General features: G+C 43.8%; 1 protein-coding gene and 2 non-coding genes across 5 annotated transcripts in view; 2 read left to right on the forward strand and 1 right to left on the reverse strand.

The window, feature by feature from the left end:
• ANGPTL6 (angiopoietin like 6) overlaps positions 1-27,536 on the reverse strand; it is a 66,851-nt gene that overhangs the window by 30,600 nt on the left and 8,715 nt on the right. Inside the window, exon 1 of one of the 3 annotated variants that reach the window (XM_056570628.1) lies at positions 25,741-25,940. The exons of 1 other annotated variant lie outside the window; for it this stretch is intronic. In XM_056570628.1, the coding sequence (XP_056426603.1) occupies positions 25,741-25,748 (8 nt within the window). In that variant the 5' untranslated portion in view covers positions 25,749-25,940. Of the gene's footprint in view, positions 1-3,267; positions 3,413-25,740; positions 25,941-27,536 lie in introns of those variants that run through there. One more of the 3 variants, XM_056570629.1, reaches the window with a different exon arrangement.
• Positions 9,957-10,029, forward strand: TRNAK-CUU (transfer RNA lysine (anticodon CUU)). The gene has a single exon. It is a non-coding gene; the product is annotated as a tRNA-Lys (tRNA).
• On the forward strand, positions 26,170-26,242 carry TRNAK-CUU (transfer RNA lysine (anticodon CUU)). The gene has a single exon. It is a non-coding gene; the product is annotated as a tRNA-Lys (tRNA).

Below are 27,536 nucleotides of genomic sequence, written 5' to 3' on the forward strand. Positions count from 1 at the left end.
AATGTAGATAATATTATATTGCATAATGTAAATATAATTAAATAATATAATATACTATTAAACAAAGAATAGACTATAAAGTTCAAACATATAATATACCACAAATGAAGTAGAAATCATATTATATAACATCAGAAAGATAAAATGCTATAATATAGATAGTAATATAATATATATATATAATATATAATATAGATAGTAAAGTAATAAAAAAATATAGTTAACATAATATATTGTAAGTCCCCCAAAGTGTCCTGAAAGCTAGGATAATATATTGTGCTGAGAGCCTAGGTTATAGATACTATAATATACATTAAATAGTATAAATAATATAGTATAATAGAATGGAGATAATAAACTGCTGTAGTGTAGAAAACATACTATAAATAACATAATACTCTACAGATATTAAGGTATAAGTAACATAATATACATAATACTCTACAGATATTAAGGTATAAATAACATAATATACATAATACTCTACAGATATTAAGGTATAAATAACATAATATACATAATACTCTACAGATATTAAGGTATAAGTAACATAATATACATAATACTCTACAGATATTAAGGTATAAGTAACATAATATACATAATACTCTACAGATATTAAGGTATAAATAACATAATATACATAATACTCTACAGATATTAAGGTATAAGTAACATAGTATAATAGAATGAAGATGATATACTATAAATAACATAATACTCTACAGATATTAAGGTATAAATAACATAATATACATAATACTCTACAGATATTAAGGTATAAGTAACATAATATACATAATACTCTACAGATATTAAGGTATAAGTAACATAATATACATAATACTCTACAGATATTAAGGTATAAGTAACATAATATACATAATACTCTACAGATATTAAGGTATAAATAACATAATATACATAATACTCTACAGATATTAAGGTATAAGTAACATAGTATAATAGAATGAAGATGATATACTATAAATAACATAATACTCTACAGATATTAAGGTATAAGTAACATAATATACATAATACTCTACAGATATTAAGGTATAAATAACATAATATACATAATACTCTACAGATATTAAGGTATAAATAACATAATATACATAATACTCTACAGATATTAAGGTATAAGTAACATAATATACATAATACTCTACAGATATTAAGGTATAAGTAACATAATATACATAATACTCTACAGATATTAAGGTATAAATAACATAATATACATAATACTCTACAGATATTAAGGTATAAGTAACATAGTATAATAGAATGAAGATGATATACTATAAATAACATAATACTCTACAGATATTAAGGTATAAATAACATAATATACATAATACTCTACAGATATTAAGGTATAAATAACATAATATACATAATACTCTACAGATATTAAGGTATAAATAACATAATATACATAATACTCTACAGATATTAAGGTATAAGTAACATAGTATAATAGAATGAAGATGATATACTATAAATAACATAATACTCTACAGATATTAAGGTATAAATAACATAATATACATAATACTCTACAGATATTAAGGTATAAATAACATAATATACATAATACTCTACAGATATTAAGATATAAGTAACATAGTATAATAGAATGGAGATAATATACTGTAGTTAATTATTATATAATGTACATACCATGAAGATAATATACTATAGAAAACATAATATACATAACAATATAGAGATGATAGTATAAAGTATAAACTATATATATAGCATAAAAGAATGTAGAAAATATACTGTAATTATCTTCTGTATTGTAGATAACATAGTAAAGTTATTATAGATATATCTGATAACCTGGTTTCTGCAATTCCCCCTCAGGACCACTATAAGGAAGAACTCTAGCCCCCGATACTGACAGCAGAGCATCTATTTATAATATTATGTAGGGGAATTGCTACTTGAGCACTTTCTGATACTCCAGTGTTTCTCAACCAGTGTGCCTCCAGCTGTTGCTAAACTACAACTCCCAGTGTTTCCTAACAAGTCTGCCTCCAGCTGTTGCCAAACTACTACTCCCAGCATGTGTACATGCCGGGAATTGTAGTATTAGCTTCAGAGCAGTGTTTCCCAACAAGTGTGCCTCCAGCTGTTGCAAAACTAGTGTGCCTCCAGTTGTTGCAAAACTACAACTCTCTGTTTTTCCTAACAAGTGTGCCTCCAGCTATTGCAAAACTACAACTGCCAGTGTTTCCTAACAAGTGTGCCTCCAGCTGTTGCAAAACTACAATTACCAGTGTTTCCTAACAAGGGTGCCTCCAGCTGTTGCAAAACTACAACTTCCAGTGTTTCCTAACAAGGGTGCCTCCAGCTGTTGCAAAACTACAACTTCCAGTGTTTCCTAACAAATCTGCCTCCAGCTGTTTCAAAACTACAAATCCCAGCTGTTGCAAAACTAGTCTGCCTCCAGCTATTGCAAAACTACAACTCCCAGTGTTTCCTAACAAGCGGACCTCCAGCTGTTGCAAAACTACAATTCCCAGTGTTTCCTAACAAGGGTGCCTCCAGCTGTTGCAAAACTACAAATCCCAGCTGTTGCAAAACTAGTGTGCCTCCAGCTGTTGCAAAACTACAACTCCCAGTGTTTCCTAACAAGGGTCCCTCCAGCTGTTGTAAAACTACAACTCCCAGTGTTTCCTAACAAGTGTGCCTCCAGCTGTTGCAAAACTACAACTCCCAATGTTTCCTAACAAGTGTGCCTCCAGCTGTTGCAAAACTACAACTCCCAATGTTTCCTAACAAGTGTCCCTCCAGCTGTTGCAAAACTACAACTCCCAATGTTTCCTAACAAGGGTGCTTCCAGCTGTTGCAAAACTACAACTCCAAGCTGTTGCAAAACTACAACTCCCTGCATGCCCGGACAGCCTTCGGCTGTCCGGGCATGCTGGGAGTTGTAGTTTTGCAACAGCTGGAGGCACACTGGTTAGGAAACACTGTGATACTCCCTTCCATATGGATGAAGCCCCCACCCCACCTTCAGTCAGTGTCATCCGGACTGACCACAATAGACCACGGAGCCGTCTCCTATGTGACTACTTTTCTCCTCTACGGAAACTTGTAAAAAACCCTTCACAGAGGATATTTCCAGCACAATGAGACCATAGAGGTGAAGCCAATAATAATGCCTCCGAGCAGGACGACTGCTAAATGTTTCCATAGATCCAGAGCGGCTTATATAAGAGATATAGGGAGGGTACGGGGGGCACTTACCGTCCGGTGGGAGTGCTGCCAGTCTTCTCCTGTAGGTGCTGGGCATGGACTGGGATCTTAGAGTGGGAGCAGGGGCTCTTCCCTCTGTTTATGTAGGATGGGGAAAGGCAGCTAGGAGCCCGCCCCGTGTACAGGGATCTCAGCTAATTCAGAGGGACAGGATCTTCAAAAGGACTTGACTATAGGGGGCGCACTAGTAGGGTTGCCACCTTTCTTGCAAAAAAAAATACCGACCATGCTAATTTGCATAATTACTTATATATGCGTGACATCACAGGATACATATATACACTATTCCACTGTACACTATTCCACTATAAAGGTCAGTGTTTCCCAACCAGGGTGCCTCCAGCTGTTGCAATACTACAACTCCCAGCATGTTGGACTATATAGTAGTATATAGTATAGGTCAGTGTTTCCCAACCAGGGTGCCTCCAGCTGTTGCAAAACTACAACTCCCAGCATGTTGGACTATATAGTAGTATATAGTATAGGTCAGTGTTTCCCAACCAGGGGTGCCTCCAGCTGTTGCAAAACTACAATTCCCAGCATGTTGGACTATATAGTAGTATATAGTATAGGTCAGTGTTTTCCAACAAGGGGTGCCTCCAGCTGTTGCAAAACTACAAATCCCAGCATGTTGGACTATATAGTGGTACAGTGGGGAACAAAAGTTTGAGCACCTCAGGTAAAAATTTGTATTAATGTGCATAAAGAAGCCAAGGAAAGATGGAAAAATCTCAAAAAGGCATCAAATTACAGTTTAGACATTCGTATAATATGTCAACAAAAGTTATATTTTTATTTCCATCATTTACACTTTCAAAATAACAGAAAGCAAAAAAATGGCGTCTGCAAAAGTTTAGGCACCCTGCAGAATTTATAGCATGCACTGCCCCCTTTGCAAAGCTGAGACCTGCCAGTGTCATGGATTGTTCTCAATCATCATCTGGGAAGACCAGGTGATGTCAATCTCAAAGGTTTTAAATGCACAGACTCATCTGACCTTGCCCCAACAATCAGCACCATGGGTTCTTCTAAGCAGTTGTCTAGAAATCTGAAACTGAAAATAGTTGATGCTCACAAAGCTGGAGAAGGCTATAAGAAGATAGCAAAACGTTTTCAGATGTCAATATCCCCTGTTCGGAATGTAATCAAGAAATGGCAGTCATCAGGAACAGTGGAAGTTAAAGCAAGATCTGGAAGACCAAGAAAAATATCAGACAGAACAGCTCGCAAGATTGTGAGAAAAACTATTCAAAACCCCCGTTTGACTGCACAATCCCTCCAGAAAGATCTGGCAGACACTGGAGTTGTGGTACACTATTCCACTATGAAGAGATACTTGTACAAATATGGTCCTCATGGAAGAGTCATCAGAAGAAAACCTCTTCTGCGTCCTCACCACAAAAATCAGCATTTGAACTTTGCAAATGAACATATAGACAAGCCTGATGCATTTTGGAAACAAGTTCTGTGGACCGATGAGGTTAAAATTGAACTTTTTGGCCAAAATGAGCAAAGGTATGTTTAGAGAATAAGGGGAACAGAATTTAATGAAAAGAACCTCTGGGGGTGGATCAATCATGCTTTGGGGTTCTATTGCAGCAAGTGGCACAGGGAACATCTCACGAGTAGAAGGAAAAATGGATTCAATAACATTTCAGCAAATTTTGGATGCTAACTTGATGCCATCTGTGAAAAAATTGAAGTTAAAGAGAGGATGGCTTCTACAAATGGATAATGATCCTAAACACACCTCAAAATCCACGGGGGATTACATCAAGAGGCGTAAACTGAAGGTTTTGCCATGGTCTTCACAATCTCCTGACCTCAACATAATTGAAAATCTATGGATAGACCTTAAAAGAGCAGTGCGTGATAGACAGCCCAGAAATCTCAAAGAACTGGAAGACTTTTGTAAGGAAGAATGGGCAAAGATACCTCAAACAAGAATTGAAAGACTCTTGGCTGGCTACAAAAAGCGTTTACAAGCTGTGATACTTGCCAAAGGGGGCAGTACAATATATTAACTCTGAAGGGTGCGCAAACTTTTGCAGACGTCTTTTTTTTTGTTTTCTGTTCTTTTGAAAGTGTAAATGATGGAAATAAAATCTAACTTTTGTTGACATATTATAAGAAGGTCTAATCTGTAATTTGATGCCTTTTGGAGATTTTTCCATCTTTCCTTGGCTTCTTTATGCACATTAATACAAATTTTTACCTGGGGTGCCCAAACTGTATCCCCATACTGTATCTCATATCTATCTATCTCATATCTATCTATCTATCTATCTATCTCATATCTATCTATCTATCTATCTATCTCATATCTATCTATCTATCTATCTATATATCCATATATCTATCTATCTCATATCTATACAGCATAAATACAACAACTACGTTTCTGTGGTCTCACACCACCATTGTCAAGTCGGCTCAATCTATCTATTTACCTATCTCATATCTATCTATCTATCTATCTCATGTCTATCTATCTATCTCATATCTATCTATCTATCTATCTATCTCATATCTATCCATCTATCTCATATCTATCTATCTCATATCTATCTATCTATCTATCTATCTATCTCATATCTATCTATCTCATATCTATCTATCTATCTATCTATCTCATATCTATCTATCTATCTATCTATCTCATATCTATCTATCTATCTATCTATCTCAGAGTAGACTATTCTGGATTTTGAGCTCCACATTTTGTAGAATTTGGAGAAATTCCTCCGCTTCATTGAATTTGTTTGCAAAAAATGCAAAAAAAAAGAAAAGAAAAAAAAAAGAAATATCATCGTCTTCTTTTTCTCCACAGGAATTCAACATTTTCTTTCCAGAAATCCCAACTCCCCTGGTTTGGCTGTACAGTGATTTGCTAAGGGGAGAAGCCAAGCAGCGCCATGGGCTGTATTTTTACTAGAACTTTTTTCTTTAATGTTCCTGCCCTTTAGAATGTCCTTTTCAGCAACAGGAGATTTCCGTCATTCCGCCGCCATGGAGACGTTCTTCTTTTTCTTCTAAGCTTCATAGAATGGTTCATGGAGCTATTTTATTCATGTTCAATGTATAAATAATACTGTCTTACAGTGCCCTAACACTACCATTCAGTGCATTCCTAATACCGCCATGTAGTCTCCAAATAATACTGGTTTATTAGAGTCGTAACTTGTAGCTTCTGGGCCCCAATGCAAAATCTGCAACAGGGCCCCATGTGCCATTTATAATACTGGTCTCTTATGGGGCGGAGGTGCCTTGGGGCCCCCTTAAAGGAGATGTCCGGTGCGGACTTTTCCTATTCCATCCTGCCGGCGCTGCAAAAAAAGAGAAAACAAACTTTCACTTACCTTCCTACATTCCCCCGGAGCTCCGCAACAGCTGATCGGTCAGCCGGGCTGTCTACTATCTACTTCCCTTAGACCGGTGCATCACACGGCGCTTCAGCCTATCACCGGCCGAGGAGGGCCATGCTGTGATGGTTACCTCAGCACCCACTACAAATAATACTGACTTACAGTACCCTAATACTGCAATTCAGTGCCTACCTAATACCACTATGTAGTGTCCAAATAATACTGTTTTTTAGTGTCTAAATAATACTACCTTACAGTACCCTAATACTACCATTAAGTGCATACCTAATATTACCATGTAGTGTCCACAAATAATACTGGATTTCAGTACTTAAATAATATTGCCTTACAGTGCTATAACACTACCATTCAGTGCATACCTGATACTGCCAAGTAGTATCAAAATAATACTGGTATACAGTGCCTATTTAGTACTGTCTTACAGTACTATAATACTACCATGTAGTGTCCAATTAATACTGGTTTTCATTGCCTTAATAATGCTGCCTTACAGTGCTATAACACTACCATTCAGTGCATACCAAATATTACCATGTAGTGTCCAAATAATACTGGTATACAGTGTCTAAATAATACTGCCATACAGTGCCCTAATACTACCATTCAGTGCATACCTAATATTACCATGTAGTGTCCAAATAATACTAGTATACAGTGTCTAAATAATACTGCCATCCAGTGCTCTAATACTACAATTCAGTGCATACCTAATATTACCATGTAGTGTCCAAATAATACTATTATACAGTGTCTAAATAATAATGCCATACAGTGCCCTAATACTACCACTTAGTGCATACCTAATACTGCCATGTAGTGTCCAAATAATACTGGTATACAGTGCCTATATAATACTGTCTTACAGTGCTATAACACTACCATTCAGTGCACACCTGATACTGCCATGTAGTATCAAAATAATACTGGTATACAGTGCCTATATAGTACTGTCTTACAGTACTATAATACTACCATGTAGTGTCCAATTAATACTGGTTTTCATTGACTTAATAATACTGCCTTACAGTGCTCTAACACCACTATTCGGTGCATACCTAATACCACCATGTAGTGTCGAAATAATACTAGTAGACAGTGTCTAAATAATAGTGCTGCCATACAGTGCCCTAATACTACCATTCAGTGCATACCTAATATTACCATGTAGTGTCCAAATAATACTAGTATACAGTGTCTAAATAATAATGCCATACAGTGCCCTAATACTACCACTTAGTGCATACCTAATACTGCCATGTAGTGTCCAAATAATACTGGTATACAGTGCCCATATAATACTGTCTTACAGTGCTATAACACTACCATTCAGTGCACACCTGATACTGCCATGTAGTATCAAAATAATACTGGTATACAGTGCCTATATAGTACTGTCTTACAGTACTATAATACTACCATGTAGTGTCCAATTAATACAGGTTTTCATTGACTTAATAATACTGCCTTACAGTGCTCTAACACCACTATTCGGTGCATACCTAATACCACCATGTAGTGTTGAAATAATACTAGTATACAGTGTCTAAATAATAATGCTGCCATACAGTGCCCTAATACTACCATTCAGTGCATACCTAATATTACCATGTAGTGTCCAAATAATACTAGTATACAGTGTCTAAATAATACTGCCATACAGTGCTCTAATACTACCATTCAGTGCATGCCTAATATTACCATGTAGTGTCCAAATAATACTATTATACAGTGTCTAAATAATAATGCCATACAGTGCCCTAATACTACCACTTAGTGCATACCTAATACTGCCATGTAGTATCAAAATAATACTGGTATACAGTGCCTATATAGTACTGTCTTACAGTACTATAATACTACCATGTTGTGTCCAATTAATACTGGTTTTCATTGACTTAATAATACTGCCTTACAGTGCTCTAACACCACTATTCAGTGCATACCTAATACAACCATGTAGTGTCGAAATAATACTAGTATACAGTGTCTAAATAATAATGCTGCCATACAGTGCCCTAATAAAACCATTCAGTGCATACCTAATATTACCATGTAGTGTCCAAATAATACTAGTATAGTGTCTAAATAATACTGTCATACAGTGCTCTAATACTACCATTCAGTGCATACCTAATATTACCATGTAGTGTCCAAATAATACTAGTATAGAGTGTTTAAATAATACTGCCATACAGTGCCCTAATACTACCATTCAGTGACACCTAATATTACCATGTAGTGTCCAAATAATATTGGAATACAGTGCCTATATAATACTGTCTTACAGTGCTATAATACTACCATATAGTGTCCAAATAATACTAGTATACAGTGTCTAAATAATACTGCCATACAGTGCCCTAATACTACCATTCAGTGCATACCTAATATTACCATGTAGTGTCCAAATAATACTGGTATACAGTGCCTATATAATACTGTCTTACAGTACTATAATACTACCATGAAGTGTCCAAATAATACTGGTTTTCATTGCCTTATTAATACTGCCTTACAGTGCTCTAACACCACCATTCAGTGCATACCTAATATTACCATGTAGTGTCCAAATAATACTAGTATACAGTGTCTAAATAATACTGCCATACAGTGCCCTAATACTGCCATTCAGTGCATACCTAATATTACCATGTAGTGTCCAAATAATACTTGTATATCATATCTAAATATTAGTACCATACAATGGCTAAATAATGCTGCCACATAACAGTGCCATACAGTGCCTAATACTGCAATACAGAGCCAAAATAATACCACCATACAATGCCCACATAAAACTACCATACTGTGCTACGTAACGTCACCGTTGGCATTTTTGTAGACTGTAAGCCTTCATGGGTGGGTGGATAGGCGATAACCTATATTTCGGACAGCCCCTTTATAAGTATAGTGTTGCACTACTGCGCCACAAAACCGGTTATAAACACCAGTACCAGTCACTGACCATGAGGTGTCGCTGTTCCACAAGGTGTTTTATTCCATAATTCTATAACCATGTGGCCCCCAGCGGTAAAAGTTGGAGGCCACTTTGTTTGATGTCCCAACCTTGTAAGTGACTTCCTGTTCCCTTATCTGCTAGATCAGTGGTCTTCAAACTGAGGACCTCCAGCTGTTGCAAAACTACAACTCCCAGGATGCCCGGACAGCCGTTGGCTGTCCGGGCATCCTGGGAGTTGTAGTTTTGCAACAGCTGGAGGTCCTCAGTTTGGAAACTATTATACTAGGTAGTCAAGGAGCTGTTTTTTAGCCATCTTTATATTTAAAGAGACAGTAGCCCGGCTAGCTCAGTCGGTAGAGCATGAGACTCTTAATCTCAGGGTCGTGGGTTCGAGCCCCACGTTGGGCGGGACACTTTTGCAGCCTTTATTTTATATGAGGCTTTGTATTACTTTTAGCCACAAACAGGAACCGAGCCCATGCCAGATATTCCTAAAACATTTAGCAAAACTAATTTAGGAGTCTAGGTTTAACATTGGAGGTCTTTCAATTATTGATCTGGGTTCTGTATAAATTTCGGGATCCGGTCTAAATATATTTGTGTTGCTCTAGGGAAGTGATGTCCAAACTGTGGCCCTCCAAATGTTGCAAAACTACAACTCTCAGCATGCCTAGACAGCCATTTGGACAGAGAGAGCACTGTGCTCAGACAGGAAAGAACTACACAACTTCCTCTGGAGCATACAGCAGCTGGAAGGATTAAGATTTTTATATAGAAGTGATTTATAATCTGTTTAACTTCATGGCACCAGCTGGGAGGGATGTTTCTTGGTATGTATGTGTGTGTATTGTTTTTTTTTTTTGGTCAATCAATGAATGTAGCACTGGAGTAGAGTCCTGCGTGAAACTTTTTTTTAAAGGAGTACCCATGGCGAAAACAAAATAATCCCCTATTCACAAGATAGGGGATAAATAGCCAATCACGGGGGGCCCCAGCAGTCAAACCCCCCCGTGATTGGGTACTTATCCCCTATCTTGATCACCAAGACAGGACCCCGACTGTGTCAACGGGGAGCTCATGTTGTCTACCGGTAGACCGCACGCGCTCCATTCATTTCTATGGGAGCGCCGATAATGTCCGAGTGCTGGACTCGTGTCTTTTACCGGCTGCAGCACGAGCTCCTCATTGATCCACTGGTCCCGTCCCGGTGAGCCCCAGCAGTCGGACCCCCCACGTTGTGGATAGGGGATAAAGTTATTTTTTGCCAGAGATCTCCTTTAATCCAGCTCCCGCCCCCAGTAATATTACAGCGCTGTGCAACAAAACCATTAGTGAAACCCAGTACAGTTTTTCTGTCTCCGCAGGCAATATCTACTCTAGGTAATACAGAAATGACAAATTAAACCCATCAGGACCATTGACTCTTTCTCTTAAAGAGACAGTAGCCCGGCTAGCTCAGTCGGCAGAGCATGAGCGGCTATGTGGCGGTTTCCAGTGGCTGATCTGATGGCCCGCTGGGATCAGATCAGCCAAGATGGCAACCGGAGGTCTCCTTACCTACCTCCTGCTATTATGGGGTCTTCTTCTCTGAATTGCTTGTAGTAGATTGCAGATAACACCGATCAGTATCTACAATCTAAAGACTGCAAGATATAGTCCCCTGTGGGGACTATGGGGGAATTCATCAAGCTGTGCTTACGTATACGACTTACGTACACTGTTTTCCATGGTGTAAGTGTTTCTTATGTGTGACACATTTATCATTCTATCACAGGGGGGTGGATAAATTTGGCTCACATAAGCAAAATCCAAGAAATGACTTCAGAACACCACTATGTAACACCACCTCTTCTCCTCTGTGACTTTTCTGCTCTAGAGCCGCATTTGTGACAAAAATTTATATGTATTTATTTCATATTTTTTTACCACTTTTTCTCCTAAATGTACTAACTAGGGATGTCCCGATACCATTTTTTCTTAAGACCGAGTACGAGTACCAATACTTTAATTCTAGTGCTCGCCGATACCAAGTACGAGTACTTATATTTTAAAAGGGAATCTGACACCAGGGTGACCCGGTTTCTGATGCTGCTTACCGTGCTGATATGTGGGTTCTTTGTTGTGTACAATGGAAGCGGCTGCTGTAGTATGAGCCAAGATCTCTCTCTTCTCCATTAGACAGAACAGGGAGAGAACGATGACCGATGTTCATATGGGGAGCAGCGGTAGAAACCGGGTCAGATGGACGAGGACCATTGTTACTGGCACTCCCCATCCTAAATAACACCAGCCTGTTCCACCTAGGCCCAGGAGCGCCATTTTTGATGCTCAGGCCTGTTGGTACCAGCTCTTCCCGACACCCCTGTGGCATTGGGTACCGGGGAATAATAATTGGGGGTTAGCACTAGCTGTTTTTGTGGCTAACGCTAAGCCCGGCTTAGTAATGGATTCCGTCTATAAAACAGCTTCCACTACTAATCCTGTTAAGAAAACTAAAAAAAATAAAAAATAAAAAAACACCACGTTTAAAAACATTTTATTCCCAAAAAAACTCCCCCACAAGCCCTTGTTAACCATTTTTATTATAACGCCATGTGCGTGTAACAAAGCCCCCTTGGTGACTCTATTTCGGAAGCTACACCCCTCACAGAATTTAATAAGGGGTGCAGTGAGTATTTACACCCCACTGGCATTTTACAGACTAAAAAAAATTTTCATTTTCATGGACCACTGTTCAAAAAATCTGCCTACTGCACCCCTTATTACATTCCTTGAGGGGTGTAGTTTCCAAAATGGGGTCACATGTGGGTAGTTCCACTGTCCTTGCACCAAGGGGGGCTTTGTAAATGCACATGGCCTTCAATTCAAGCCAAATTCTCTCTCCAAAAGCTCAATAGTGCTCCATCTCTTCTGAGCATTGTAATGCGCCAGCAGAGCACTTTATATCCACACATGGGGTATTTATATACTCATAAGAAATGGGGTTACAAATTAGGAGGGGGGCTTTTTTCCTATTACCCCTTGTGAAAATGACAAATTTTGAATAACACCAGCATTTTAGTGAAAAAATTTAAGTTTTTCATTTTCATGTCCAACTTTAACAAAAAATCTTCAAACACCTGTGTGGTGTTAAGGCTCACTATACCCCTTGTTACATTCCATGAGGGGTGTAGTTTCCAAAATGGGGTCACATGTGGGTGTTTATGTCAAAACCGCTGTAAAATCAGCCACCCCTGTGCAAATCGCCTCAAATGTACATAGTGCGCTCTCACTTCTGAGACTTGTTGTGCGCCCGCAGAGCATTTTACGTCCACATATGGGGTATTTCTGTACTCAGGAGAAATTGCGTTACAAATCTGTAAGTTTACAACCTATAGGTCACTAGGGCGACCCAAAAATTACCCCTTTTCCCATATATAAACAAACTATCTTTATTAATGATCAAAAAACACTGCTGCCCTCTTGACAAAGCTGCGTCCAGCAGCGAAACATGTCGAGGGGGGCCGAGTGATTGATTTTAAAGCAGTGTTCACTCCTGTCCCTTAGTGTATGCTGCAGATGCACAGGGGAATTAACAATACTGAGTGTGAGTGGCCAGGTATATGGAGTGAATCACACTGGGTTTTTTAATCATTATGTTAGGTGTGTTTTTTGATAATTAATAAAGATAGTTTGTTTATATATGGGAAAAGGGGTAATTTTTGGGTCAATTGGTTACCCGCCATATATTGGTCTGTAAATTTGTAATTTTGTTACTTATCTCAGTGTTTTGCAACCAGTGTGCCTCACGCTGTTGCAAAACTGCAACTCCCAGCATATACAGTTGCAGTTTGCAACAGCTGGAGGCACACTGGTTGCAAAACATTGAGTTAGGTAACAAACTCTCAAGCTAAGTTGCCACTTGTTTTTTTTTCCTGGCAGTTTTTGAGCCTTAATCAGAAGTGGATCCATAAAGAAGGAGAAGTGTAAGTCCTTCCTTTATATGTCCTATTCCTTTTGAATACATTTCTGGCTTTGGCTCAAAAACTGTAGAGGCAGTATTCCAAAAACTGCCAGAAAAAAACAAGTGGAAACTTAGCCTTAGTGTTTTGCAACCAGTGTGCCTTCAGCTATTGCAAAAACTACAACTCTCAGCATGCAGTGACAGCCGAAGTGTATGCTGGGAGTTGTAGTTATGCAACAGCTGGAGCCACACCTGCATAATTAAAACCCCCAGCATGCACAAACTACCAAAGGGCATGCTGGGAGTTGTAGTTGTGCCTTCTACTGTTGCATAAAAACTAGTTCCAGCATGCCCTTTTGTGCATGCTGGGAGTTGTTGCTAGGCAACAGCAAGAGGCACGGCCTTACCTCCTGCTGCTGCTCTGCCGGATCCTGCCTGACGACTCAGCCGCTGTCTCCGCTCCTGGGGCCCCGATCCCACCGCCAATGCCAGGGATCGGGAGCCCCAGGTCCAGATGAGGACTCCTGGCACCCGCTCTCACCCTCCGTTTACCGGCCGAAGAATCAGGATAATCGTGAGGTGGCACCAGTGCCATCTCACTCCTGCTGCTAAATGGTGATAGGTGCCGTCTCGGACAGCACTATCACCCTTTTTCTCCGGGTCACCGGCGACCCGGTTAACCCGGAATCGCTGCAAATCACGGATCGGAATTGTTTTGCAATTTGCGGAGATCGCCTACATGGGGAGCAGGGCGGGGGTTCGGGGTGACTACTGAATGATTTCAGCAGGTATCCCGGTCCGGTCCCCGCCTGGCACATGGCCCTGGATCCTTAAGTCCCACTGTATGCCCCAGGGTACTTAAGGGGTTAAAAGACAATGTTTATTATCCGGTACAGTGAATGGCGTAAACATATAAAAATACCAGAGTCCAGAAATATAGATTTTAAATAAAATCATATATTATAAAAAAAATTATAATATAAGGTGATAAAAAAAAAAACCATCAAAACAAGAATGGTACCAATACCGATACCGGTACTGAATTTTTGACCATTCCCACCCGCTCCTGAAAGGTGGGTTCCACTCCAGCAACATATGCCCAATCCTGCCCGCTCCCACAAACATTTTGTCACAGCTTTTAACCAATAGTAAGGCCCAGAGCGCCCCCAGAAATATTATAGTGCTGTGCAACAAAACCATCAGTTTTATACTTTAGGTAATAGAGAAATGCCAAAATAAAAAGAAGTAATGGAGAGAAGAAGCAGCACTCACAGATACTTGCAGGAAGGCTTTAAAGGGGTAGTCCAGTGGTGAAAAACTTTTCCCTATCCTAAGGATAGGGGATAAGTTTGAGATTGCGGGGGGTCCGACCGCTGGGGCCCCCTGCGATCTCTCTGTACGGGGGACAGGCTTTCCGACCAGATAGCGGGTGTTGACCCCCGCACGAAGCGGTGGCCGACACGCCCCCCAATACATCTCAATGGCAGAGCCGGAGATTGCCGAAGGCAGCGCTTCGGCTCTGCCATAGAGTTGTATTGAGGGGGCGTGTCGGCCGCTTCGTGCGGAGGTCGACACGCCCCCTTCCCGCGGGCTGTCGGGGCTCCGTACAGGAGATCGCAGGGGGCCCCAGCGGTCGGACCCCCCGCGATCTGCAACTTATCCCCTATCCTTAGGATAGGGGATAAGTTGTTCACCACTGGGTCACCACTGGACTACTCCTTTAATGCGAACAGCACATGCAGACAGGTATCAAACAGCTGGAGCGTTCACAGGTAAGAGCGACACGGTGTTTCACCGGGGCTTCATCCGGCTCTTATATGGTGCACTTTATTGTAATTGCTGCACCTTTTTGGCCTCGGCTTTCATTTTACACTCTGTGTCACTAAGTTGTAGCGGATATTTGTGACACTGGCTGTTTATGCTCTGTAGCCCCTGACGAACCCAGTGATTTGGGGGAAACGCGTTGGGCGGGCGGGCTGACTATTTCTTAATACAGGGATTGACAAAGGGGTAGACCGGGGCAGGGGTCGTCCTTTCTAGGACGAGTGCCCCGACAGTTCCCTGAGCGAGCAGGGGTAGTGGCACGACATCTCCCTGATAGGGTATACTAGGGCCACAGCCCTACCCACCCTGGTCTCATATTGCTTATCCCCTATCACTCCCTGACCATCACCTTGTCCTTGTGACTGACTCAGATTGCTGTCCACAATCTATGGCCTCTGGGTCCGGTGTGACTACTTTTTCTGTTGTATTGTTGTCAGTGGGGTCCTGTCTTTTAATTAGCACAATAAATGTTAAGTTTTAAGTTGTTATACCCCTTCTGTGAAGCATATTTTGAAACTGGGTATTTACTACAGAATCCTGTGATTTACTCTCCTCCCACTGAGTATGGCTGGTTTCTTGGCGACAGGTTTGAATACTGAGAGTTGGGTGACAGAAGTGTCAGAGGTCTTTTCCGACAAAGTATACATCCAGAAACAATATACCCCTCATTTAAATCCGCCTTCAGAGAGCTAACCCAGTTATATAAGGAACACATTACGTCATGGTGGGAGATCCAGAGCCTGGAAAACTATCTTAAAAATCAAATTGTACCTAGGGGCTTACGCATCAGTCTAGTCCCAGCCACCAGGATCAGGAGTACTGGTTTAATGAACAAATGGGAGAAAGAGGCTACTCAGAGCTCTCTTAGACTGATGCGTCTACTACTAGAGGAAGAAAAAGCTAACTACTCTACCACTGAAGAAAAACTGAAATCTCAGATTGAAATTACCCAGAGGTTCTCTACTGAGGCTGAGTTTCAAACTAAGGAAGCTCAGCTAAAGAACACAGTTGAACGCTTTCAGTACCACCTCAAGGAAAGGAAACATAAACAGTTTGTCCGGGACCTCCAGGACTTCAAAGATAATAAGATATACGGGGTCCTTCCGAGAGGTGGCACTGTAGCGTCTGAGGTAGAGTACTCCTCCACAGAGACGGACGTCTCTGACTCAGATAAAGAGTCTCAGGGGAGGGGACGTGGTAAAGGTAGAGGTAGGGGCAGGAATAAACGTGGAGGTAGGGGGAATAATAGAGGCAATCGAGGAGGTTTACCTGCAACAAGTGACAGCTCTTTTTTAGAGCGCCAGAACCAATACACGGCGTACCCCCTACGCAATCGGAACGCCTAGCCCCGACTAACTCACAGATTATTAATCTATCCTCCCACTCCTTGACATCTGACGAAATGTGCATCCTCAGTAAGGGTCTTGGCTTTGTCCCTACAAACACCTTCAACAAATTTAACTGGGTTAAGGACCTGAACTTATTTACACGTAAACTACAATGGCATAAGCATTATCTGAACGTTGAGAGGAGGAGGGCTCTTGAACTGGGAGTGCCCAGGGATGTATTACAGGGCGCTGACATGCTGGTGGGCTTGCTATCAGAGAATGAGGCTACCAGTGGTCAGGGTCCTTTCACGACTCTCAGGAATAAGAGCACAAAGATGCCCCCGGCCGGGGATATCTCATGCATTGACGTTTTTTTGGGACTTGTGACTGGTGAACTTGAACAGATTCATTCTGACAGACATACCAATTTTAGACATGGGGAGATGATGGCCCTCCAGTCATTGGAACATGACCAGTCCCTGACCATAAAACCCTCCGACAAGGGGGGTAACATTGTGGTCATGGACTGGTCACAGTACCGCGAAATGTGTCTCACTTTACTAGCGGACACCACCAGTTATGAGACTCTGGAGGGAAATCCCACAGAGGTCTATCTCTCTGAACTCAAACAAATAGTGGAAGGGGCCAAAGGCCTCAACTTACTAAGTGATGAAGAGATAGACTTTTTGGTACCCCGTTTTCCTCGAATTTCGACGTTCTATGCTTTACCCAAGGTCCACAAGGGCACATCTCCCCTCAAGGGTCGTCCAATTGTCTCTGGTGTAGGAAACATCACTCAGAATGTGGGTATCTATATTGATAACATACTAAAACCCTTTGTAATGGCATTACCTTCCTACACCAGAGATACTACAGACCTATTGCAAAAATTGGATGGTTTATCCCTTGAGGGTGACTGCCTACTGGCGAGCATAGACGTCGAATCTCTGTACACCTCCATCCCACATGATCTTGGGATGGCAGCGGTGGACTTCTTTCTTCAAACAAGGGGTGTTCAATTTCACGCCCACAGCCGACTAGTTTCCGAACTTTTGCGCTTTACTCTCACCAGAAATTATTTCCTCTTTGATAGGCGTATTTACCATCAAACGCGGGGGACCGCAATGGGGAGCCCCTGCGCCCCCACCTATGCAAATCTCTACCTTGGGTGGTGGGAGGAATCAATTGTTTTTGGTGAGAGTCTTCTACGCTATACGGAGCTGGTCGGTCTGTGGGCGCGCTATATTGATGATATATTCATTCTTTGGAATGGATCATCAATCCAGTTTAGAGAGTTTGTGGATGCTCTTAATCACAATGATCTGGGATTACGTTTTACTTTTGAGATTCACAAGGACCAGATCCCATTTCTCGATGTTCTGATCTCGAGAAATGACTCTGGTGGATTGGACACCACGATATACCGCAAGCCCACATCCACAAATTCACTACTAAACTGGGATAGTCATCACCCCAGATCTGTCTGCCGAGGGATTCCGAAAGGACAGTACCTGCGCATCAAGCGCAACTGCTCTACAGATTCGGAGTTCAAAAAGCAGGCTGCTGACTTACGGAAGAGGTTCAGAGAACGGGGGTACCCCGATTGGGTGTTAAGGAAAGCATATCAGGAGGCTATGAACAAAGAACGCAATTCACTCCTTGCACCCCGACAAAAAACATCAGGTAAAGACATCACACGGATAGTGGCTACTTTTGACAGTGGCACCCCGCAGGTCAGAGCCATTATTGAAAAGTATTGGCATGTCCTACTGATGGATAAAGATCTCCAGGAGGTCTTGGACACTCGCCCACAGATCTCTTTCCGGCGGGGTCGGAATCTGCGGGACAGACTTGTTCGCAGCCATTTCTCCAGACCCAATCAAGGACATACTTGGCTAGACCGCAGTATCAAGGGCTGCTTTAGATGCAGTGGGTGTATTGCATGTAACCACATTGCAGTGACCAAGACCTTCAGGAGTTCCATCACAGGGGGCACATTCAATATCCGTGATTTCATAAACTGTCGGAGCAAGGGGGTGGTATACAAGGCCAATTGTATATGTGGTCTTGAGTATATCGGCAAAACCAAGCGTGAACTGAGAAGGAGGATAGGGGAGCATTTGAGGGACATTGCTAATCAAGCAGATAAACCCTTGGCAAGACATGTTTGTGACAGCCACGGGGGGGACCCAAAAGTGGTGACCTTTGTGGGGATTGAGCTGGTAAGACCCCCCCTTAGGGGAGGGGACTGGGACAAATTGATCTTGCAAAAAGAGGCCCAGTGGATTTTTCGTCTCCAGACTCAGTCCCCGAAAGGCTTAAATGAGAAATTAAGTTACGCATGTTTCTTATAGCTGAGATATGTATATGGTCAATTTGAGCCTATACCCTCATGCCCTGTCACTCCATCACTTGGCCTATCTCCATGGCTCCTCCGCCATTCACACCCTTGTTATTACTATGGTTTATTTCCACTATAATGATTTACTCACTTGGTACTCGGAATCTACCTGTCTGAAGGTTAATTAATATTTTTTCAGTTACCCGACACTGACTAACATGTCCCCAATTAGTAGGATTGTACTACCTCTATGTTTTACGTACCACTGATGTCCCAGATCCAGCCCCCAAAATACTCTTTCTGTTATTGTTTACATAGTTGCGGACGACGCCTGCACCTAGCACTATGGTGTCGCCAGGCAACGGCTGTCACGATGCCGGCTGGCGGGTAGTGGATCCTCTGTGCCAGAGAGGGATAGTGAGGACCGTGCTAGTGGACCGGTTCTAAGACACTACTGGTTTTCACCAGAGCCCGCCGCAAAGCGGGATGGTCTTGCTGCGGCGGTAGTGACCAGGTCGTATCCACTAGCAACGGCTCACCTCTCTGGCTGCTGAAGATAGGCGAGGTACAAGGGAGTAGGCAGAAGCAAAGTCGGACGTAGCAGAAGGTCGGGGGCAGGCGGCAAGGTTCGTAGTCAGGGGAGATAGCAGAAGTTCTGGTACACAGGCTTTTAAACACACAAACGCTTTCACTAGGCACAAGGGCAACAAGATCCGGCAAGGGAGTGCAAGGGAGGAGACTAGATATAGCCAGGGAACAGGTGGGAACCAATTAAGCTAATTGGGCCAGGCACCAATCATTGGTGCACTGGCCCTTTAAGTCTCAGGGAGCTGGCGCGCGCGCGCCCTAGAGAGCGGAGCCGCGCGCGCCAGCACATGACCGCAGGAGACGGGAACGGGTAAGTGACCTGGGATGCGATTCGCGAGCGGGCGCGTCCCGCTGTGCGAATCGCATCCCCAACGGCCATGGCAGAGCAGCGCTCCCGGTCAGCGGGACTGACCGGGAAGCTGCAGGGAGAAAGACGCCGTGAGCGCTCCGGGGAGGAGCGGGGACCCGGAGCGCTAGGCGTAACAGTACCCCCCCCCTTAAGTCTCCCCTTTTTTTTGTCCGGTGACTGCCTCCCCTGGGATGAGGACACCGGGAAGGAATGGATGGTTTCCTCAATGGCAGGCAGTACAGCAGGAGTAGGAATGGGGAGGGAGGGCAGAGGGCGAGACCTGGCACGGGGCAGTGTGACACCAGGACGAGGGCCATGAGGGGACACAGAGGTTTGCCTGATGGGACTGGGAGGGGGGGAGAGGCATTTCCTGAGGCAGGCAGAGTCCTTAATGACCTTAGGGGGAGCGGATACAGGAGGAACCACAGGGTCACGGCAGGGATTACTGGGAACCGGTAGAAGGCAGTCCTTGGAACAAGAGGGACCCCAACTCTTGATCTCCCCAGTGGACCAATCCAGGGTTGGGGAATGGTGTTGAAGCCAGGGTAGTCCAAGGAGAATTTCGGAAGTGCAATTAGGAAGGACAAAAAATTTAATTTCCTCGTGATGAGGTCCGATGCACATTAGGAGGGGCTCCGTGCGGTAACGCACGGTGCAATCCAACCTGGCTCCGTTGACCGCGGAAATGTGGAGTGGCTTGACAAGACGGGTCACCGGAATGCGGAATTTATTCACTAAGGACTCCCGAATAAAATTCCCAGAAGCTCCAGAGTCCAGGCAGGCCACGGCTGAGAGGGGAGAGCTGGCTGAAGTAGAAATCCGAGCAGGCACCGTGAGACGTGGGGAAGCCGACTTAGCATCAAGAGACGCCACACCCACGAGAGCTGAGTGCGAGCGTGCGTTTCCCAGGCGTGGAGGACGGATTGGGCAATCCACCAAAAAATGTTCAGTACTGGCACAGTACAGACAAAGATTCTCCTCCTTACGGCGATTCCTCTCTTCCAGGGTCAGGCGAGACCGATCCACTTGCATGGCCTCCTCGGCGGGAGGCCTAGGCGCAGATTGCAGTGGAGACTGTGGGAGAGGTGTCCAGAGATCTAAGTCTTTTTCCTGGCGGAGCTCTTGATGCCTCTCAGAAAAACGCATGTCAATGCGAGTGGCTAGATGAATGAGTTCATGCAGGCTAGCAGGAGTCTCTCGTGCGGCCAGAACATCTTTAATGTTGCTGGATAGGCCTTTTTTAAAGGTCGCGCAGAGAGCCTCATTATTCCAGGATAGTTCAGAAGCAAGAGTACGGAATTGTATGGCGTACTCGCCAACGGAGGAATTACCCTGGACCAGGTTCAGCAGGGCAGTCTCAGCAGAAGAGGCTCGGGCAGGTTCCTCAAAGACACTTCGAATTTCCGAGAAGAAGGAGTGTACAGAGGCAGTGACGGGGTCATTGCGGTCCCAGAGCGGTGTGGCCCATGACAGGGCTTTTCCAGACAGAAGGCTGACTACGAAAGCCACCTTAGACCTTTCAGTAGGAAACAGGTCCGACATCATCTCCAAGTGCAGAGAACATTGCGAAAGGAAGCCACGGCAAAACTTAGAGTCCCCATTAAATTTGTCCGGCAAAGACAGGCGGAGGCTAGGAGTGGCCACTCGCTGCGGAAGGGGTGCAGGAGCTGGCGGAGGAGATGGTTGTTGCTGCTGTAGCTGAGACTGAACTTGCTGTAGCTGTGACTGTTGCTGCTGTTGCTGTGACTGGAGCTGCTGTAGCTGCGACTGGAGTTGCTGTGTCATGGTGGTCAAGTACGACAGCTGGTGCTCTTGTCGGGCGACCAATGTAGGGAGGTCGGCGGCAGCTGGCAGAGGAACTTCAGCGGGATCCATGGCCGGATCTACTGTCACGATGCCGGCTGGCGGGTAGTGGATCCTCTGTGCCAGAGAGGGATAGTGAGGACCGTGCTAGTGGACCGGTTCTAAGACACTACTGGTTTTCACCAGAGCCCGCCGCAAAGCGGGATGGTCTTGCTGCGGCGGTAGTGACCAGGTCGTATCCACTAGCAACGGCTCACCTCTCTGGCTGCTGAAGATAGGCGAGGTACAAGGGAGTAGGCAGAAGCAAAGTCGGACGTAGCAGAAGGTCGGGGGCAGGCGGCAAGGTTCGTAGTCAGGGGAGATAGCAGAAGTTCTGGTACACAGGCTTTTAAACACACAAACGCTTTCACTAGGCACAAGGGCAACAAGATCCGGCAAGGGAGTGCAAGGGAGGAGACTAGATATAGCCAGGGAACAGGTGGGAACCAATTAAGCTAATTGGGCCAGGCACCAATCAATTGTGCACTGGCCCTTTAAGTCTCAGGGAGCTGGCGCGCGCGCGCCCTAGAGAGCGGAGCCGCGCGCGCCAGCACATGACCGCAGGAGACGGGAACGGGTAAGTGACCTGGGATGCGATTCGCGAGCGGGCGCGTCCCGCTGTGCGAATCGCATCCCCAACGGCCATGGCAGAGCAGCGCTCCCGGTCAGCGGGACTGACCGGGAAGCTGCAGGGAGAAAGACGCCGTGAGCGCTCCGGGGAGGAGCGGGGACCCGGAGCGCTAGGCGTAACAACGGCAGACGCTCCGCTCTGTATTGGTGACGCGCCCCCGGAAGTGATGCAGACTCACCAGCGTGACGTCGGCATCCGGCAGTGGCGCGCGATCCGAGCGTAGCAGCGTCTGATTAGGTAAGTGCTATAAGAGGGCTCCTCTTTCGCTGATCAAACCAGCGGAAAACAGACGCCATAGCTGTGCATTCTGCCACTACAGATGCCAGCATCTCGCAGACCGCCACTGTGGGTCACGTGAGTCAATACCCAGGAGCAGGGCTCTGCTCTGGGTCATTAGCACATCGCTACTCCCTGCACTATTACTTGTCTTTGAGGGGTGCCTAAACGGATGGGTTGTGGTTACGGTGTGTTTTATTTTGTTTACTTTATATGGTGCACTTTATTGTAATTGCTGCACCTTTTTGGCCTCGGCTTTCATTTTACACTCTGTGTCACTAAGTTGTAGCGGATATTTGTGACACTGGCTGTTTATGCTCTGTAGCCCCTGACGAACCCAGTGATTTGGGGGAAACGCGTTGGGCGGGCGGGCTGACTATTTCTTAATACAGGGATTGACAAAGGGGTAGACCGGGGCAGGGGTCGTCCTTTCTAGGACGAGTGCCCCGACAGTTCCCTGAGCGAGCAGGGGTAGTGGCACGACATCTCCCTGATAGGGTATACTAGGGCCACAGCCCTACCCACCCTGGTCTCATATTGCTTATCCCCTATCACTCCCTGACCATCACCTTGTCCTTGTGACTGACTCAGATTGCTGTCCACAATCTATGGCCTCTGGGTCCGGTGTGACTACTTTTTCTGTTGTATTGTTGTCAGTGGGGTCCTGTCTTTTAATTAGCACAATAAATGTTAAGTTTTAAGTTGTTATACCCCTTCTGTGAAGCATATGCTGTGACGTGGCAGCGGCGCTCCTGAAATTACCGAGCAACAGCGCGTCATCGGAAGCCGCTGCCATGCCATCAGTTCACAACAAAAACTAGCGATTGCGCACCGCCCTAACACACTAGAATCAGCGGAGCGCAGGTGACAGAAGCTTTACCAGGAATAGGAGGCTCTAAAAACCTGGACCGGGTTCCACGCTAGCATACAGCTATGTAACAATCAAAGAAGATAAGAAAGTGAGTACAATAAAATAGAACACATTAGTGATACAAATATGAAGACAGGCTTAATGTCAAACACTAAGAAAGGGAACCTGCGAGAGATAGTGGTAAAATACTTACATATATATTACAAAAAAATACTCATGTCAATTTTTTCATTTAAGCCAGTGGAACCCATGGCATCTGTACACAGAATCCAGGTAGCTTCTTTCTTGAGAAGCTTTTTATGGTGATCTGCGCCATTTTTTGGGGGAGAAATAACTTCTAGACCAGCAAATCGTAGTATTTTAGGATCTCCGTTATGGCAAGTTTTGGTTTGATCTATGAGATGTGGGCATCCGTGCCCAGTCCTCACAGATCGAAAATGTTCCTGGATACGTGTGTACAGGCACCGTATTGTTTTGCCTACATAATACAGCCCACAAGGGCACTGTATTATATATACGACAAATTTTGTTTTGCACGTTATAAACTGGTTTGTGCGCCATTCTACACCTCCTATGTTGCAGTATTTCATCTCGCCATTAAATTGCTCGTTGTCACTATTCAGTCTTCTGAGGTGGACAAATTGTCCATAAGGTAGGGATTTCTTGATGTGAGGGGGATGGTAGCTTTTGAAATGAAGCAACGCATTGGTAGCGGTTTCTTTCCTATAATCGGATGTAACCAAAGAGCCCTCTTTCACCTCCACCCTCACATCAAGAAAATTAAGGGAATGATCCCCAAAAACGGCCGTAAATTGCATGTTCATCTTGCAATCCTTATTAAGATAGTCAATTAATTCAGAAAAATACAACGGGGACCCTGATCAGACGATAAAAACGTCGTCTATATATCTCAAAAAAGTGATGATATATTTTGCAAATTGGTTTCTTGCGGAAAAAATAAATCTTTTCTCAAATGCAGCTAAAAAGAGATTCACAAAAGAACATGCGCCCGGGGTCCCCATTGCAGTTCCCGATATCTGTTTGAACCATTGATTCTGAAACTTGAAAGTGTTGTGGCCTAAAATGAATGCCAGTGCCAGAGTGCCCCTATTATCAGTGCCAGAGTGCCCCTATCATCAGTGCCAGAGTGCCCCTATTATCAGTGCCAGAGTGCCCCTATCATCAGTGCCAGAGTGCCCCTATCATCAGTGCCAGAGTGCCCCTATTATCAGTGCCAGAGTGCCCCTATCATCAGTGCCAGAGTGCCCCTATTATCAGTGCCAGAGTGCCCCTATTATCAGTGCCAGAGTGCCCCTATCATCAGTGCCAGAGTGCCCCTATCATCAGTGCCAGAGTGCCCCTATCATCAGTGCCAGGGTGCCCCTATTATCAGTGCTAGAATGCCCCCTATTATCAGTGCCAGAGTGTCCCTATTATCAGTACCGGAGTACCCCCGTCAGTACCAGAGTGCCCCATCATCAGTGCCAGTGTTCCCTATTATCAGTGCCAGAATGCCCCTATTATCAGTGCCAGAATGCCCCTAATATTAGTGCCAGAGTGCCCCTATCATCAGTGCCAGAGTGCCCCTATTATCAGTGCTAGAATGCCCCTATTATCAGTGCCAGAGTGTCCCAATTATCAGTACCGGAGTACCCCCGTCAGTACCAGAGTGCCTCATCATCAGTGCCAGAGTGCCCCTATTATCAGTGCTAGAATGCCCCTATTATCAGTGCCAGAGTGTCCCAATTATCAGTATCGGAGTACCCCCGTCAGTACCAGAGTGCCCCTATCATCAGTGCCAGAGTGCCCCTATTATCAGTGCTAGAATGCCCCTATTATCAGTACCGGAGTACCCCCGTCAGTACCAGAGTGCCTCATCATCAGTGCCAGTGTTCCCTATTATCAGTGCAAGCCTCTATTAATTCCTAACTTCATTGCCTGAGTGCCCCAATTATCAGTGCCAAAAAAACTCCATCAACAGTACCAGTGTCTTATCCTTAACACCCCTATTATCAGTATCATATTAACAATATATTAACAATGGCAGATACACATTTTGCATTACAAATGCCATCACAATGTCCTCATAAACCCCTAGAGGACGCAGGGTATATACAGGCACTTACCTGTACATCCTGAGTCATGACAATGAAGCAAGTGCACTCGTGTCATAGACCGTGCTATCAGCAGCCAGGGACCCATCGGTTAAAGGCGGACATCAGTGATCATGGCATCGGCGGCTATGCAGGGTTTCTGGTGGCCGGTCTGATTGCCGCAGCACGGCCGCTGGGATTAAATGAACCAAGATGGTGACCAGAGGTCTCCTTACATGCCTCCTGCCATCATGGGGTTTTCTTCACTGGTCTGCACAACAAAATCAGCTTTCTTACTATCACTTTCAAAGGGGTTGTCCAAACAACCTGTGGACAGGAGTATGCTGCTTTTGCATTAAAAAAATAAAATAAAAAATGAAGGCAATTGAATGTGGGAAATAGTTAGAGAAATGTCAAAAACCCCACCCACGACCAATGACACCGAAATTTAAAGAGACAGTAGCCCGGCTAGCTCAGTCGGTAGAGCATGAGACTCTTAATCTCAGGGTCGTGGGTTCGAGCCCCACGTTGGGCGAAAAGTTAATATTTTGTAATGGAGAATTATTGATTCTCTAGAACAGGGGTACTCAACTATTCTTAGTGAGGGTCCGCTTATACAGGTCTGCCACTGGCAAAGGTCCGAGCAAAGCGCTGAGGCCTAGTTCACACCTACTGGCTGTAGTGTCATGAAGGAAATAGGTAAAACGCCTTAAGTCTTGAGGATGTAAATGTACTGTTTCCTGTATTTTCTGAATCCTGTCAGAGACTGTACCCCTGAATAAAATACTGCCACATTGTATGTCCCTGAATATAATACTGCCACACACTGTACCCCTGAATATATTACTGCCACACACTGTACCCTGAATATATTACTGCCACATTGTATGTCCCTGAATATAATACTGCCACACACTGTACCCTGAATATAATCCTGCCAGAGACTGTACCCCTGAATAAAATACTGCCACATTGTATGTCCCTGAATATAATACTGCCATACACTGTACCCTGAATATAATACTGCCAGAAACTGTACCCCTGAATAAAATACTGCCACATTGTATGTCCCTGAATATAATACTGCCACCCACTGTACCCCTGAATATATTACTGCCACACACTGTACCCTGAATATATTACTGCCACATTGTATGTCCCTGAATATAATACTGCCACACACTGTACCCTGAATATAATCCTGCCAGAGACTGTACCCCTGAATAAAATACTGCCACATTGTATGTCCCTGAATATAATACTGCCATACACTGTACCCTGAATATAATACTGCCAGAAACTGTACCCCTGAATAAAATACTGCCACATTGTATGTCCCTGAATATAATACTGCCACCCACTGTACCCCTGAATATATTACTGCCACACACTGTACCCTGAATATATTACTGCCACATTGTATGTCCCTGAATATAATACTGCCACACACTGTACCCTGAATATAATACTGCCAGAGACTGTACCCCTGAATATAATACTGCCACATTGTATGTCCCTGAATATAATACTGCCATACACTGTACCCTGAATATAATACTGCCAGAAACTGTACCCCTGAATAAAATACTGCCACATTGTATGTCCCTGAATATAATACTGCCACACACTGTAACCCTGAATATATTACTGACACACTGTACCCCTGAATATATTACTGCCACACACTGTACCCATGAATATAATACTGCCACACACTGTACCCCCTGAATATAATACTGTCACACACTGTACCCTGAATATAATACTGCCACACACTGAACCCCTGAATATAATACTGCCACACACTGAACCCCTGAATATATTACTGC

The sequence above is a fragment of the Hyla sarda genome, chromosome 4 (genome assembly GCF_029499605.1).
Source record: "Hyla sarda isolate aHylSar1 chromosome 4, aHylSar1.hap1, whole genome shotgun sequence".
NCBI lineage: Eukaryota > Metazoa > Chordata > Amphibia > Anura > Hylidae > Hyla > Hyla sarda.